At 36.0% G+C, this 16,710-nt stretch overlaps 2 protein-coding genes across 7 annotated transcripts in view; both read right to left on the reverse strand.

Annotated features, from left to right (window-relative positions):
- Positions 1 to 440: 440 nt before the first annotated feature.
- On the reverse strand, positions 441 to 7,187 carry med22 (mediator complex subunit 22). 3 transcript variants are annotated; one of them, XM_038285687.1, is made up of 5 exons: positions 7,036 to 7,187; positions 6,708 to 6,855; positions 6,504 to 6,584; positions 3,821 to 4,029; positions 441 to 1,310 (listed from the first exon to the last, which is right to left on the reverse strand). In XM_038285687.1, the coding sequence occupies exons 2-5, from the start codon at positions 6,828 to 6,830 to the stop codon at positions 1,118 to 1,120; spliced, it is 606 nt and encodes a 201-aa protein (XP_038141615.1). In that variant the 5' UTR covers positions 6,831 to 6,855; positions 7,036 to 7,187; the 3' UTR covers positions 441 to 1,117. The 3 variants fall into 3 exon arrangements, with proteins under 3 accessions (XP_038141615.1, XP_038141616.1, XP_038141617.1); XM_038285688.1 differs by having other exon boundaries at positions 7,032 to 7,157; XM_038285689.1 differs by lacking the exon at positions 441 to 1,310 and having other exon boundaries at positions 3,095 to 4,029.
- Positions 7,188 to 10,430: 3,243 nt separating this feature from the next.
- LOC119783949 (AP2-associated protein kinase 1-like) overlaps positions 10,431 to 16,710 on the reverse strand; it is a 39,902-nt gene continuing 33,622 nt past the window's right edge. For all 4 annotated transcript variants that reach the window (XM_038285705.1, XM_038285707.1, XM_038285706.1 and 1 more), the window contains one exon: positions 10,431 to 12,763. In XM_038285705.1, coding sequence (XP_038141633.1) covers positions 11,964 to 12,763 — 800 coding nt within the window. In that variant the 3' untranslated portion in view covers positions 10,431 to 11,963. The remainder of the gene's footprint in view (positions 12,764 to 16,710) is intronic.

Consider the following 16,710-nt stretch of genomic DNA (forward strand, 5'->3'; position numbering starts at 1 on the left):
GCGTGTTGAATCAAAATGGTAAATGTTTAGAATATACGATTTATTTGTCTGGTTAGCTGTACTTTAACAGTCCTGTTCTAAATCATAGACATGTTTGGAATGACTGAAACTGAAAATAGTGGAGAAGCCTCAGGTAAATATAACTAAAAACTGAGTTCCTGGTCTTATGAATTCTCACTTACTTCTGATTATTTACATATTTTATTGGCTATTTCTGTTCAACTTAAAACATCGTGATCATCTTTATAAGTTATGTGTATTTCATGTTTAATATTAATTATATCAAGGAAAACTAAATTTGAAGGCCTGGATGTAAAATTGTCAATGCTAGAGCATATTATTCTCTATACTCTGTGGTTCTCTGCTAAATCCTTAGTTTCTGCTTTATGTTCCCATTTATCTCTAAACTACTTTTGTGGATTTTCAATGAATACATTCAATAAAATAAAAACAGTGTTTTCTTTAATGTGATCCGATTAGTTTAACAAGTCAAAAACAAACACATTTTACAATATAAATCCAAAAATAATTGCCTGAAGAAAAAAAAAAAATGAGAATGATGCACTGATTAACTGACAAGTTGTGATTGGCCATTTTTATCTACATGTTTGGCAGCATTTTGTGTGAACTATGGTTTGAGTTTAGTATAAAACCCTGAGGATGTTATCATGGTCAGTAGAAATCTAAAATAGCGAGCTATAAAGCGACCTGTTTCACATCTACTTCAGCACCTGGAAGGAAAATGTCCAGGATTGAAAGAAAACCAAGAAAAAAATATATATATACCTGCTTCTAAAGAAAAAAAACGCATAAATACAAGCTTCAAGGTGAACTGAAACTCATTCAGTTTACTGTACATTTCAGTAAAATAAGCATTTCATTTTTTTTTTTTTAAATGGGCCAATATCAGGAGGAATGTCAGCAAGTGTTCACTTAGAAAAGCTCTAAATCTACTACAGAACTCTATAAGATTGTGTTCAGTGCATCTAATTTTCCTACTTTTTACAGAAAATATGAAATATTAGTCTAGTTTTAGGCAATGAAACAAAACTAAAACTCGTCTCTAAGGTATAGGCCATATTTCCCAGATTTAACAGGAGCATTCCTCCGTCCTTCTTCATGCTTTCTCCGTGGGGGCTGTCCCATGTCCATTGATGGGGTGTTGCAGGTTGGCTTCTTGTTTTGGGGTTCCCTCTACGTCATCTCGGTCATCCTGGGTTGAGCTGGTGCTGCTATCTTGAGAGGCCCAGCTGTCACGCCGGCGGTAGGCCTCGCACAGAGGCAGGTCAGTGCTGTTCCAATGACTGCAACTTTGCAGCAGAGCAGAAACCGGTTTGGAGGCAAAGAGCGCAGCGCAGAAAAAGAGAAGCAGACAAGAGCAGCAGGTCAGAATAAACACACCCATACAAACAGCAGAGCACATGAAAGCAGGTTCGTTAGAAGCAAAAAGCACAAAAACCAAACGATAGCCTTTGATTGGATTTACAACTTGATTTAGGATGAGCAAAAGGATGGAATTAGTGGTTGATTAGGACAGCAGTGCAAAGGCTGCAAGAAAGTTAGGTCTGCATTAAGCAAGCTCCAACAAAAACATTCCTTTATACCTGTATGAACCCAAAAACAACAAACTGCTGTAGGGTTTTGTCTCCGCTTTATTTCTCAGTCTTTCTAGGTCCTCTGAACCGTTTACATGGTTACAGATCAATTGGACGGAAACAACAAATTCTCTTAATTATTCTTTTATCAACACACACCTCAAAAAATCCACTAAGTTTAGATGCAAACTAATCAGGTAAGTTAAAACCAATCTGGAGCCAACAGTACAAATAATTTATAAATTCCATCAGATTATTTTGATTCTAATAATGTATTTAACAAATAGTCTTTATATTACTTTAGTTTTTCTAACATATTTTCCTATTCCATATAAAAATTATTTCCAACAAGTCATAAAAGATTTTACTAAATGTTTATCTCTGCTATAAATGGAAAATGATGTAAATCCATTAGATGTTGCAGAACAAAAGAAAGAGTTATAGTTTCTGATAAAAAAAAACAGCAGTAAAAACAGGAACTTGCAGAAGTATTCATAACACTAGCACCATTTGATGTTACAACCATAAACTGGTGTACCGTATTTTCGCGACTATAAGGCGCATATAAACGTCTTTTTTTTCCCTCAAAATGTGCGGCGCGCCCTATGTGTGTTGTTATTATCATGAGAACGTTAAAGGGGGAAGTGTGGACGTTTACTGTTGTGCTTGGCTGCCATGCAAATGGACAGAAACTGCCTCCTATGTTGATTTTTAAGAGAAAGACTTTGCCTAAAGAGACTTTTCCAGCTGGAGTCGTTATTAAGGCAAATGAAAAGGGCTGGATGGATGAGGAGATGATGAAAGAGTTGCTGAGGGAGTTGTATGTAAGGAGACCAGGTGGTGTTTTCCACGCATCACCATCGCTGTTAATCTGTGACTCCATGCGTGCCCATCTCACAGCCAATGCGAAAAACAAGATGAAACAAATGAACGCTGTACTTGCTGTTATTCCAGGAGGTCTGACAAAGGAACTTCAACCGCTCGACATCGATGTGAACCGGCCGTTCAAAGTAAGGCTGCGAGCGGCGTGGGAGTGATGGATGACCGACGGAGACCACAGTTTCACAAAAAGAGGCATGTACCGGTTTATAAAACCTGCACCCTATAGTCCGGTGCGCCTTATGTGTGTTAAATACAGTAATTGCACACATAACTGAGACTGCCCCTTTAGTACGGTGCGCCTTATGGTCGTGAAAATACGGTAGTTTAGATATTATTTAACAGAAATGATGTGTTTTTATTTAATATAACATCTAGAGAGTGGAAAATGCAGTAATTATCCTCTTAACTGATCCCTCGGTAAAATGTAGGGAAACCAGCCACATATGAGCAGACCAAAATTAGAGATTACAGTCCAAAACCAAACAAAAAAAATACTCTGAAAGTTTTGACCAATAGCAAAAAAAAATTGAGACCCAGAAAACAATCGGCAAAGCAAACAAATAGTTTCCCTAAAGAAATGTGGCTTCATGTTTGGGGGAAGCTTTTTTGTCATCAAAGCTAACAAAGCAACTCAGAGTTTAGGAGAATATTTCAAAGGAATTCAATTTAAAAACTGAAGAAGAGGTTCAGTTTTCTGCCTGGCAACAGCTTTAGAAGACATCCAGAGCCACATAGAGAATACATGCTTAAAAATGCATGTAAGAGAGACGAGCTTGATTATTTCTGAAGCATGGAGCCAGGAGAGCTAAATAGTAACAGTGGTAGACATCATTTCTTCCACTTATCTATGATGTACTCTAAAGTTTGTCTGTCAAATAAAACAACAGTACAATGCAGGGAGGTTTTTGGTCTTCACATGGAAAAACAAAAAAAAGGCAAAAATATTTAAGTGATATAAATACTTCAGCAATGCATTTTTGACGTTAACTTCTTTGGTTCATTAAGGCGTCACCAGAACAATGAGATGAATGTTTCACAGATATCTATAACAAGAATGTTGACCAGCAGATGGAGAACTGGATATGCAGTTAAAGCAGATATGTAGTGTTCACCCCTTTAAGGTCTTTAAAAAAATAAAATAAAAGACAAGGCTGATAAGCTTTTAACAGTAAGGCTGTAAAAGCACTTAAGAAAATGAAACAAGATGACCTTCAGCATTGATTTGTTGGGATGAATTAATGTGTATCGAGTAACCAGGCTCAGTAGTAGCTGGGTGATAAGCTAAGTAGGCTATGAAAGGACATTGGGGCGGAGGGATGGGGCAGGTGGGAGCCTATTTGTACCTGGAGGAGTAATACTCTTCCTCTAGCTCATAGAGGTCGACGGCGATCTCGTCCCGAAGCGACGTCAGCTTCTTGTCACACTCGTCCTGCAGCGCTCTGAGCTGCTGGTTCTGCTGACTGATCGCATCGTTCACAGAAGGAAAGTCGTTCAGGATCAGGAACTGTTTCAGATCCGACACCAGTTTCATCAGGGACTCACCAGCTCGAACCTGGTGCGGAAACACGGAATGAAAAACCTTCAGAAAAAAAAAAAAAAAAAAAAGGACCTTCCTGTAGTTTTTTTTTTTTTTTCTTTCTTCCCCCTATCCTTTTACATGAACATCCATCCTGTTACATAAACATCTTAAAAATATCCAACATCCTTTCACCATAAAGAGAAATTCTGGCCCTATTTTATGTTTTCTGATGTTTTCCTGGGTTTTTAGTTTTGTCGTTCTTTGTGAAGTGTGGCATTTAGCCCCCTGCTGCTGTGTCCTTACAGATATACTTTGTTCACCATCTTCTCACTTGTACTGGTTAAGGGAAATTTTTTTGAAATGCTGCATCAATTTAATCAAACCAACTTCTACTTTCTAATTAAAAGTAATTTTAAGGTTAGCTGAAGTGATGTTCAAAGGGAAACAAGTTCCATTATTTTAGTATTTTCCCCTTTAAGTGTTTCTGTATGAGTATTTCTTTTCATTTTTTAATAAATTCCCCCTTACTTCATTATGCTGGGAACATGTTCAATTTTCTTCAGAGATTATGACAAGAAGTTACAATTTTAGTACTTTTTTATTAACCTTCCTCTTCTTTAGATGTTTTACATACACAGATCCAAGTACTCCAATCACAAACCTCACTTCACAGAAATAATTTTGTACGCAAAACTTAATGTCCCTTTAATAAAAGACATTACAAACAGGAAAGCCCTACATATCCGTCATCTTTTAAAAAGAGATTTATTTTATAAACTTGATGTACCTTAATTTTGTTATATTTGTGTTATTTGTGTTATATTTAAAACTAATTTTCTTTTTTCGCAGATATATCATTTTCTACAGCATTTTAGCTTGATGTATACATTGTTCTGTTCTTTAAAACCTCAATAAAAAAATAAAAATGTTACTATGATATCTGTATGAAGTCTTCAGGAAAATACAGACCTTCTGCTGCTAAATAAATTACCTCAAAACTAAAAACAAGTATGATGTTGACCAACACACATTAGCAATGTTTGTGAATAGGATGAAAAGGGTTCCCTGTCACTACCCGATATGTTCCAGAAACACGATCCATACCATCCGCTTATTTGCTCAACCAGATATACATCCAGGTCACCCTCGATTTTATTTTGTAAAAAAGACCTTAATTAAATTTTTCCCTCCCCAAAATGTTTAAGCGCACTAAACTATAACGTGTTAAAGGTTATCATGTATTTCCTGGGAAAATAAATGCCTTAAAATCCTTTCTATTTTATCACTTGTCTGTACCCGATCTGATCCGGTGTTCTGTCAGATTAGCATACCCTGCCACTCTGGGTCCCTGAGCAAGACCCTCAACCCCACACTGCTCTCTGGGCTCCACACAATGGCAGCCCACTGCTCCCCAAAGGGGATGGGTTAAATGCAGAGATAAATTTCTCCAATGTGAGATCAGTAAAGTTCAATTATTACCCGGTCAGACCAGCATACCCATAGTCAATAGTTTATCCCTTTAGTTTTGTATGAAAAATAAACTTTAAAATACCTCAACAGGTGTGTATTCCTTTAGTCATGTACAAAAAAAAAACAATTTAATTACTTACTTTTTGGTGTTTTTTTGAAGCATACTGTGATCTGACCCTAAATTGTTTTTTGTACATGACTAGAGTGACACACGCCCAACAGGTATTTAAAGTGTATTTTTTGTACAAAACTAAAGGCATAAACGCAAATGTGACATCTTGCGCAAGTGATCTGACACAACACCGGAAATCAGATCCTACGCTACCTCCGGAACTTTTTCAGCTTTGTATTTTTTATCTTTTTACGGCAGTAGTGGCTCGTTTTATGGACAGTAGTTTGACAGGAAAGGGGGTATGAGAGAGGGGGAGAGACATGCAGGAATGGACCACAGGCCGGATTCGAACCCGGGTCGCCCACATCGAGGACTGAGGCCTCCGTACATGAGTCATGGTCTAACTACTGTAAATCTAGTGTTTTTAAGTTTTATTTTTTCTTTCGTGTTAACATTATGGTATATAGTGCGCGACCTAAATAAAGAAACTAAAATGACAGATAACCATGGTTTATTCATATTTTGCCAGACTACTCTGAGCATGTCTGACAATGATGTCAGACAAACAGTTTAATGGAAAAATGTAAAAAGCATCAAACCTGTCTCAGAAAAGTCATTAAAACATTTTTTAAAGATGTATATTAGTATTCTTTTGTTAGTTATAAGAAATAGAAATAAGTAATTTTAGTACCATGATTACATTATTTATGGAAACCCGGATGTATATCTGACTGCGCATGTGCAAATGAGCTGATGGGATGGATCGGCTACTGACATCCCCCACCATGACACCGCTACCACCATGTTTTCCTGCAATAGTATGCAGCGCTACTTCACCATTACCATTTCACATAAAGGTTGAAGCATCATGTAGATCTCTACTTACAATAGCAGCTAATTTCAGATTGTTATATCTGTTCCTTACAATGTTTGCAGCTCTGACGTGCATCTCATAGTGATCTTGCTCTGCTTGGGTTGGTCGAGATACCTGAGTCTCCTCTTCAATCTGATCAATGATAAAAAGAGATGGAAAACTGGGTGAGGATGATGCTGTGAACGCTGTGCAGATTTCTCTGCTTGAAAAGAAAATAATTGTTTTTATTTTATTTTAGAGAAACCAGTGAGCTGCCTTTGCAGTTTTGACGATTTCCGTGAAGTTGTCCATGATGGACTTGATGTCATCTTTGAGCCTCTTGTTGTAGTTCTGCAGCAGAGTCTCCTTGCTCTGAGGGAGAACCCTCTGGTTCGCCATGGTTCTCAGCAGGACTCCTGTTCACCTTCGCACAGAATAAAGTCCAATTTAAATACTAAAGTGGACTGAAAGCCTCCAGCAGGAACAGGAAAGACACGTTTTCACTAACAAAGAGAAAATGACGCCAACCGCACAGCACGCTTCATTTTCTGTGTTTTTATGTATGCATATTTTTACATCAGAGTAAACCGTGTATATTACTTACTTTTTTAACGCTTTCTTGGAAGAAACATTTCTTTCAGTGAAAATAATAGAAAGCCCCCTGTATCTCCCCGTATTCTTATAGATTAGAAGATTCTTCTTCTTCTTTTCTATTGTGGCGGATCGCAACTTTAAGGTGTATACCGCCACCTAGTGTAGATGAGTGTGTGGCAACATTACTGTACATCTATCAAATTGTATTTTTTTTACTTTTAAGATAAATAATTATTACTTTCATCTGTAAACATCATTTATATTTCCTTAATTTTCTAATATTCCTTTAAAACTTCATTTTTGACCTGTTCTTCCAACCATTCTTCTCAATTTCTCCCTTTCAGGTTGAACACGTTTTACAGTTCATCAATCCTTCACATTTATCATTATTTTTTTCTCCCTATCAAATATAAATTGTAATTGAAATAGGTATGACCCACTCTTAATCTGATCATTATTACTTCTTCCCTTCTGTTTCTCTCATTAACATTTCTATTTAATACTGACTTTTGTACTTTATATAATCCTCTTCCTTTCTTATCTTCATTCTACATTTTTTTTTGCCATTAGCAGGAACCATTAAGCAACATTAAGTTAATGATTGTAAGTTGATTATTTTAATGCATATACTTGATCTATTTTTGTTTTTTAAGTATTTGATAATAACGATTTAACTTTTTGGAGAATAATTTTCAATTTTTGATGCTTTCAAAGTTAGTATTTAGACTGCAGCTGTTGAAGTGGATTACCAAGAAGGTTTCATTTGATTTGGTTAAAGGCAATTTTAAGTTGAAAAATATTTACATTAATTTTCCTGTGTTTAAATAAAGGTTTCTGTCTGGGTTTGTTATTCTCATTGTATTATGCAGCTACTTAATTGATGAGATCAGATAACTAATTTCATCTCTAACTACATTATTCGTTGAAAGAAGTCAACTACAAATATAAAAGATATAGAAAATATGTTGACTTTCTGTTTTCTTTGTATATTCTGAGGAATTTGGATCCCATTGAGCTGTCTCACTGGAGAAATACCAAAACCACAAAAACTGAGGAGTTGATTTAACAATTTCAGGACAAAACTGTCTATAACTGCAGAATCAGCGTTAGTAGAAATTTCTGACGTACAACGTGATTTACTCAGATCATTGTAATAAACATGGGCCTTTAATCAGTGTCCAAATTACTTAAACATAGTTAACTATACATTCTGTTGTGATTTGTTTAAAAAAAAGTGCAGTTTTAAAATATGAGTCAAGTTTTAACTTTTAACTTTGCAAATAATTCAAAAAGTGTGGCATGCTTTTGTTTTCAGCCCCCTTCACTCTGACAAACTAAAAAAAAATCAAGGGACTCAAAAAAGTCAGTCTGTGTGTAATTTAATCAATCTCGTTCTATTGTTTTCTTGCTCATGACTAGAAACAGAAGATCGTGCAACACATGGGATCATGCAATGTGATGCCGGCTCCTTTTAAAACAATGTATTTTGCCTTTTTGCATTTTCCACAAATTATAACACAGGGATCTGAGACTTGTGCTAATGCAGAATACAATAATGTTTAGTAATAAGAAAAGTCTGATTGCTGATATGTGTGCATCAAAAAGCACAAAAAGATAAAAAGAGTTAGACATTAACTGTGCAAAGTTGTAAACAATTCTTGCAGACCTTACACCAAAATGCTTTCTACAATCTGGATTAGAATTGACTTATTTTTTGCTGAATGAAGAATAATGATTTGATAAGTTACTTTATCAGACAAATTAACATAAAACAAGTAACTCAGATTTGGATAGATGAGTAACATTTAAAAGTCATTGGTTTCTATAGTAACACGCAAAAGCTAATGGACTTCAGTAACAATAGAACTGAAATCTTTTTAGGTGCTTTTACATATTTCATGTGATATCAAAATTATGATCATTAGTGCAAAGTAAAGGGGATGTTATCTCGATGGTGTGCTAGTGTTCTTGCATTTTGCACCTTTTTCTGATCTAAGGTCAGATTGGTGATACAGACGACTGCAAATCTGATGAATTATGGAGGCATCTGAGATGAGAAAGAATCCAGGTTTAACATACTGCCTAGCTAATATTTATTAATAGAAAATCTCTATTAATAACTGCTTTTCCAGGGATTTGTGTAAATGAAATGTAAGAACAGGATCTCCATTTTGTGCTCTAGAATAAAAACAAAAAAATCTAATTAATAAAAAAAAAAATTGATAAAAAATCTAATCAATAGAGGCCTGGATTTGGAGTCAGTTTCCAGAATCCGTCACATTTATTTAGTGTGAATATATATAGAGAACGGGCCCTGGCATTGATCCCTCTGGTACTCCACATGGATCAGTGCATGAGGAAGATATATTATCAATATGAACAAACAGAAATCTGTCAGATAAATATGCTTTAAACCAGCCTAGTGCTGTTTCCTTAATTCTTACAAAATATTACCGTACAAATACTAGTCTATTATCTCAGGCCATAAGAATATCACTAATGTCTTTAACCTGAGCTGTTAGAGCTATGATGAGCTCTTAAACCAGATTGAAACTCTTCAAAAAGTTCACTAAAAAGTTGTCACATTTTTTTGACAACTATTTTAGGCAAAATTTTAGATAAGATTGATCAGTTTCACAGGAGTTTGATTAGATGGATGCTATATTGTTTTTTTTACATATTCCCTTTATTTTGGGGGCATTGTATGACAAACTATTTGTTCATTATGTGTATAGTGTACAGTTGTCACGGGGTGAGTCCCTACAGTTTCTGTAGGAAATTGTTGCGACCCTTATGCTGGACTCATTTCTAAGCCCTTTCTCCACTAAGTTAAAGATAATCCCAGCCCTGCAATTTGAGTAATCTTCTCTGTCTGGTTAAGATGATATTACTGTTAAACTTTCAGTCCTGTTTTATAACCATTTACTATACCGACAAGTTATTTAAAGTAAGGTTAAAACCAGTCTGTGAGAACTGGGAATGTAAGCACTTTTAAGGGGCTGTCGCTTTCATTACACTACCATTATTCTCCAATTGGATAACCGTGTTTTGGCTGGTTCCAATTTTACGTTATAAATTGCACAATGCGTCACAAGATGTTTACAGCTTTAAGATATTCTAAACCCAGCCACACTTCTCCACAACTTCATCCCTGACTTATCTGGTGTGTTTACTGGTTTTTGTGATACTGATTTCCTACCAGATCTCAAGGGACTCTATAAAATAAATCTATTTACGGAGGGATTTAATTGCAACTAGCAGGACTCCATTACTTGTTTAGTTCATTTTTGCAGGTTACGATGACTCACAATTAACTGCTAGAACATAAAGACTAAGAGCAAAGCTTAAAACCACACGGTGCATGAGTAAATGATGCAGCATATTATAAAATAAATCGGGGCAGAATTTGATTTACATTCATTTATTTTTGTTTGACAAATATTTTTAAAGGCAGGCTGTGCAGCACAAGAAGTATCTGAGTGCTTTTTTTTTTGTCAAACAGTCTCTTCTGCTCGTCCTCCAGCAGCTACCTGTACATCAGCAATCAAAATCCATTTTACAGCTGACAGAAAAAAAAAAAAAGAATCTTGCAGAACCCTGACTCCATATCAGTCACTTTGTGCAATCTTCATACGTGTAGGCTGGGTGAGACTGTATGGTCAGAAATTGAACTGCAGCAGAGAAAGTATGACACAGCAGAGAAAGGTTGACACAGCTTGGATCCCCTTTTAAAAGTGCCACTGTGGGAAACAATTAGTGTTGCAAGACTACAGACAAGCCCCCTCAAACAAAAAAAAAAGCCTCCAATATTTTGTAAAATATAGAATAATATAAATTAAGGGTAATTAATAAATCAGGCACTATTCAAGCTCTCACACCACACAATTATTACAATCCCTGGCTGGAATTATAAAAATTAAGTGCTGTAGATTATCAGACATTTCTGGGTCAGTTTTACAGACTTGAATGTATCGCTTTGTGCACGTCTTGGAAGTCATGGATTTTTTTTTTTTCATATAGGGCTACATTATAGTGCTGACGAAGCACAGACCAAAGACAGCAGGAGTATTTGGAGCTGAAAGCGAGTGCAATCAAATGTGAAAGCAGCAGTTTTAAGAAGGCAAACAATTAAGTTTCACACATTGGGTGGGTCTACTAGATGAGCACAATGTCAAATACCCATGAGCTACTTCAATGACAGTAAAATCTGAGCCATACATAAAATGAAAAAACATTCTATTGTTAGCAAACAATGACATACATGATGCCTATAGAGGAAAACAATTATTTAGATGGAAAAATAAAACAAGATGCTTACATATTGTTTTAAACATATCTAATAATGGAAGTTTCCATTTAGACTATTTCCAGCATACAATTTATTAACAGGTCAAGTAAGACTAAAAGGCCCCCAGACTGGACATTTAGATGGTTTGAACCTTTTTTTTTTGTCAAAACACATAGTAAAATTTGGATATTTCATTCTCTTAAGGTGTATTCCAAAATATTTGGATTACACCTTAAGAGAATGAAAAGAAAGTTTCACCTTTCAAGTGAAATTGACAATTTCTCTCACTCCGATAAGCACTGCAATGAATGAGTGGGATATTTAGATCACAGTTTTACAGTCAATCTTCAATGTGCAGAAAATAATTTTGCTATAGCTTCAGCACAAACTCCCTCACAGTAAGTAACTGAGGTAGTCAGGAAAGGATTCAAATGGTTAACCCCAACATTGTCTCTGTGCATGCCAAGAGTAAAAAGAACCTAAGAGTTGGGAAGGAAAACCTGCCCTGCCTGATCTAATGTAGGAAGGTTGAGAACGAGATGTGATGGAGGCCTGCAGTCCAGCTGCAGCGCTGGTGACAGCATGCAGGAAGCCTATTGCAGTTTGCATATTTCATGGGTGAAAATTGCCGATAAGCTCTGTGCGTGTGTTCAGGGCTTGTCTTGCGGTGCCTTCAGGTGAAAGGGTGCAGACACAAACGGGTCTACAGTGTTAATTTCTGACGTCCATGACTGAAGCGGTTCGACTGCTTGTCTGCTCACATTGGGAGCTGCTCCCGGCCGCTCGGGACCAGGTCCTTCAAAGTGGCGGGAATATTTGGTCAGAGCTTGAGGGCGGAACGGTTGTTGAGCAACCTGTCCCAGCACTCCCTGATCAGAGGTCAAAGCCTGGCCTCCAGCTGGTTGGGGGTATGAGGTCTTCGGCGGTGTAGCTGAGAACTCCTTTCTTTTTCCGAAGGGAGCCTGTGAGAACACATCCAGCTGCTGCGGTGCTACGAGAGGAGCGCGTGGAAAAGGCGCATTGGCAAAAACATCGGCTGAATCCTCCTGGGAAGTTGGAAAAGGGGCTTTGGAAAAGACATCTGGAGTGACACCGCTCTCTGGTACATCCCAGGAATTATTATGAGCAAAGGTGCTTGATGTGGACTGAGGGAAGGTAGCGGGTGGTTGTACTGGTGTGGTATTGGGGGGCAGGGCTGAATATGGAGCTACCAGAGGTCCATGTTCTTCTTCATCATCAGAGTCCATCAGCAATGGCCTAGAGCCACTGCAGTCCTGAGCAGCAACATGACCCTCGCCTGCTGTGCCCTCCTCCTCTTTACCTGCAGCATTCTCCACATCTTCATCGCTAGAATGCTCATAGTCTTCTTTGTTGAGATCATTCTCTTCAATGTCTTCAGTCTCTTGACCCTCTTCCAGCACAGTGTAGCCATTACTCTCCCCTTCCACTTCTGTACAACACAGACAAATAAAAAAACAAACATTACATCAGTAGCACTGCAGGTATGAGTTTTTAAAATCTCACCGTCAGCTTTTAGAGAAACTTCACACCTGCGACCCACAAACCATCTCTACAGATCTGCCTATTAAGACGACAGGACGATGACAAACTGACACGACTACAAAACAATACAGTCTACTCAGGAACAAGTCACAGGATGGACGTGCTTAGCAGCTATATTATCAAGAAACTTGTTTCCACAATTTAGCTAAAGAGGCAGCATCTCAGTCTCAGGCTCTAAAGCATGTTGGAGGAACTTGGTAAGAGCACATGGAGGTATTAGTGAGAATTATTTAAGGTTTGGGGAGTTTAAATTGAGATTAGCTGGTCTGTGGAAACAAGGAGGAAAAGTTAGGAAAGTTAAGCTGAAAATAGGGACGGACAGGTTAGCACAGAGTAGCAAAGACAGGCTAGTCTTACCTTAAAGGTGTTGACAGAAGTGGTTAGCTTGCAGTTCACGCAGAGATGTTAGTTGAAGCCATTAAGAGGAAAACATCCGTTTTCTTTGCTCTTTTTAACTAGCTGGTGCTAAATCATTTACTTTCTAATGCAACACATTTTGTATTAACCACAGCTTAAGTTAACCTCCTTCAAGGATTACCTTTAGAAACTCATCATGTAATGAGGAAAAAAACAAAACAGAAAAAAACTAATTTTTAAAGAAAATGTAAATAAGGTTGCATTTATATAAATTATTTTAACATCATCAGCAGGTATCATGTGTTGCACAGAACAACAAATGTTAAATGATAAAACTAAGAATCTAGAAAACCAGAGATGCCTTCATCAGCTTGAGAAAACAATCGTAGGATTTTCAGCTCAACAGGCCGTAAAAGGTCACCTACTTGGTTGGATACTTAAAGTAACGATTCATAAAAAGTAGCAGTTTAAGTCGAGCAAAATAATCTTCGGTGCTTAAAGGTCCTTTTTAGCGTGATTTGTAGCATAAGTTGTTGAAGGGGAAAAAAAAAAAGATAAACCCCCTAAAAATGTACAGAAAGAATATCTGAACTATAACTCAACTTTCCTTGAGATCCAAAAACAAACATTTGCGTTTCTTCTTATACTTACTTTTATATATATATATATATATATATATATATATATATATATATATATATATATATATATATATATATATATATATATACTTACTTTTATATATATATATATATATATATATATATATATATATATATATATATATATATATATAAAAATCTTAGGAGCCAAAAATTACAGTAAAAACTAACTTTTCTCTAGATTGTGTACACATTTCTGGAATTTTAGCATGTTAAATATTCACACATATACAAAATTTCCTACTGTAAATTATTCTAAAGCCAGGTTTTACGGAAATAATAACCGAGGAAAAGTCTGTCTTTCTGACAGCAGAAATCCACTATACCCATTTATGATGCATAAGGACATGCGGGAACATGTTTTTTCTAAGCCATGGTGTGCTTTTTGTGTATCATGACATTACTAGCTAACGTTTATCTTTAATACTTCATTAATGTTTTAAAAATGTATCATGTTATAGGTTAGTTGTTACTTTTTTTAGTGAAGCTTCATTTTTCCAACAGTCAATTAACTTAAAGGCCATTGCTAGATTAATGCATAAACAATTCACTGTATTAACAAGGGCAAAACATAATAAAAGGAAATGTGTAGATCTCAGTTAAATGCAGGGCAAAGTCCCCTTCAACATAAGCTTAGAACATATAGCGGTGTAGATACACTTCCGTGACAAAGGAAAAGCCATAATTCAAAGTGAAACTTTGTGGGATTTTTGCATGTACCACAAAACCAAGAGCAATGATACTCATCAAACGTAATACAGCTACCATCCAATCTTTCTCAACACTGGAATAATAACAAGCAATAATGAGTGAATCTGAGACATCAGGAAGAGTTTCTGTCATTATGCTTCTTAAAAAACCAACAGATGAATCTAGCAGCACAATAGGAGGCGGCTGCTTCATTTAGGGACAGTTTCATTCATAGAGAGCATAAAAAAAACCCAACACTCAGGCCAAATGTCTGAAATGAGCGAATAAGACTAAAACTTGGACTCTTGAAGAAGCTTGGTCACCATTTACAGTTCTAAATACACTTTATTCACAAGTGTATAGTTATTACATGTTCAGTTATGAGACTTCATTCATACATTTTCTTTCTAAATGCTTACATCAGCCATACTGTAACATAAAATACCTTTACATAATATGCAATGATATGATGTAACATTAAAAGACACAATAAAATGGATTCATTATTATGATTTTATGTACAGTAATCAGTCAAACTGGCTAACTTACTTCAATGTACAACTAGGTAGGAAGAGATGGGAAAAGATCAGAATCATTGTAAGCTAGAGGCTGAAAGAAAAGGGAGGGGGGTATTAGGGGCATCTACTCTATACCTCTTTTCATGTAATGAAGCTGTAATCTGAAAAGTTTGATCCTGAGAGGGGAATAACACGTCGCAAACAGCAGGATTAGAAAATCTCTTTTTGCTTCATTATGGCTAAAGTTTAATTCATGCCAGTTACATAAAAAAATTAGTTTGAGAAATTATGAGAGAAAAATACAAACAGAAAATACAGTTTTATCCAAACGTTCATAACATGTTGTTAAGAAGAGCATCTTAGGAGTAAAAGCTAATCAGTCATAAAGAGTTTGGTTGAAAACCAAAGATCAGAACCTTCATCGTTTATAAATCTTTAACATCTCATCCAGAAAAAATAAAGCCTTTAAGCCTTATTCTGACATGTTAAAACCACAATCTTCTATGGATTTTGTTCAACGCTTACATGATAAACCAGAACAAGGTTGAAAATAATATTTTTTCAAATAGTTTTTTAACCTTGAGGCTAGGGCTGCAACTAACGATTATTTTAAAAATCGATGAATTGGACGATTATTTTTTCGATTAATCGATGAATCGGACAAAAAATATTTTTTATATTAACCTCTTTATTCCAAAATAAACATTTTAGACAGAACAAACAAGCACACAAGTACAGGTTTCTCATTAACTGTACTGGTGCAATATGAAAAATAAATGTTTGTGTTAAAACTACGCAAACTTACATAAGAAATGTAGCTGTACATCGACAAAATATAGGGTACTTTGTTTCATAAAGCGCAAAAAAAGACATTTTTGTTTTTAAAAGCCCCTAAGGGGTTCAAACAATAGGCCCCCCCATTTCAACAAATGAGTTTTTTTAGACTAGAAGAGTTCTGCCTTTTAAGACAGGAAAGTATAGCAGTTAAAGTTGCTACTTGAGAAAATACTGAACCATAGAAATAAAAATAGCCCTGTGATTCAAATTATAAATTGTATTTGGAATAAAAATGAGAGAACTAGGGGTGTTAAAAAACACATCCTCCAAAGACAGATATTTACATGGGAATGTGGCATATAATTAATTGACATATTACTGATCTTGCTGGATTTTATTCTGCTTTACTTCCATAAATTGCAGGATCTTCTTTACTTTATCTTTGCCAGAAGATTTAAACTTTAAAAGCCTTGCCCTCATAATTTGAAAGTTAATTTATTTATAAAGAAAATATAAACGCTGCTTAAGCTAATTCAAATGAAATTAAAAGTAAAATAAGTAGCCAACCTTATCACTGTCTGTAACCTACTAACACGGTAAGGAAAGCATCAGATGAGCTACCTGAGAAACTAACGTTACGTTTCCCCACTTTAAAACCAAACAAACATGGTGGTTCCGTGCCATGTTAATTTCTTTTGAAAAAAGTTGCATGTTATCACTTTTTTCGCTTTACAAAGCGCAGGGTATTTTAATTATTGTGATCAATTTGCGCCGTCAATCCCGGTGCATGCGTGCTTCATTTGCAGTCTGGACGCTGAGGCTCTGACTGC

This window comes from Cyprinodon tularosa, unplaced genomic scaffold (genome assembly GCF_016077235.1).
Source record: "Cyprinodon tularosa strain WSP-4 unplaced genomic scaffold, ASM1607723v1 ctg214, whole genome shotgun sequence".
In the NCBI taxonomy this organism is placed as follows: domain Eukaryota; kingdom Metazoa; phylum Chordata; class Actinopteri; order Cyprinodontiformes; family Cyprinodontidae; genus Cyprinodon; species Cyprinodon tularosa.

What these genes read in the sequence shown, in the direction of transcription:
- med22 (XM_038285687.1), bottom strand. Translation starts at nt 6,830, where the DNA reads ATGGCGAACCAGAGGGTTCTCCCTCAGAGCAAGGAGACTCTGCTGCAG. An exon ending in AAATCGTCAAAACTGCAAAG is followed by an intron (nt 6,585 to 6,707) that starts GCAGCTCACTGG and finishes ATCATTGATCAG; the next exon opens with ATTGAAGAGGAGACTCAGGT. An exon ending in ACGTCAGAGCTGCAAACATT is followed by an intron (nt 4,030 to 6,503) that starts GTAAGGAACAGA and finishes TTTCCGCACCAG; the next exon opens with GTTCGAGCTGGTGAGTCCCT.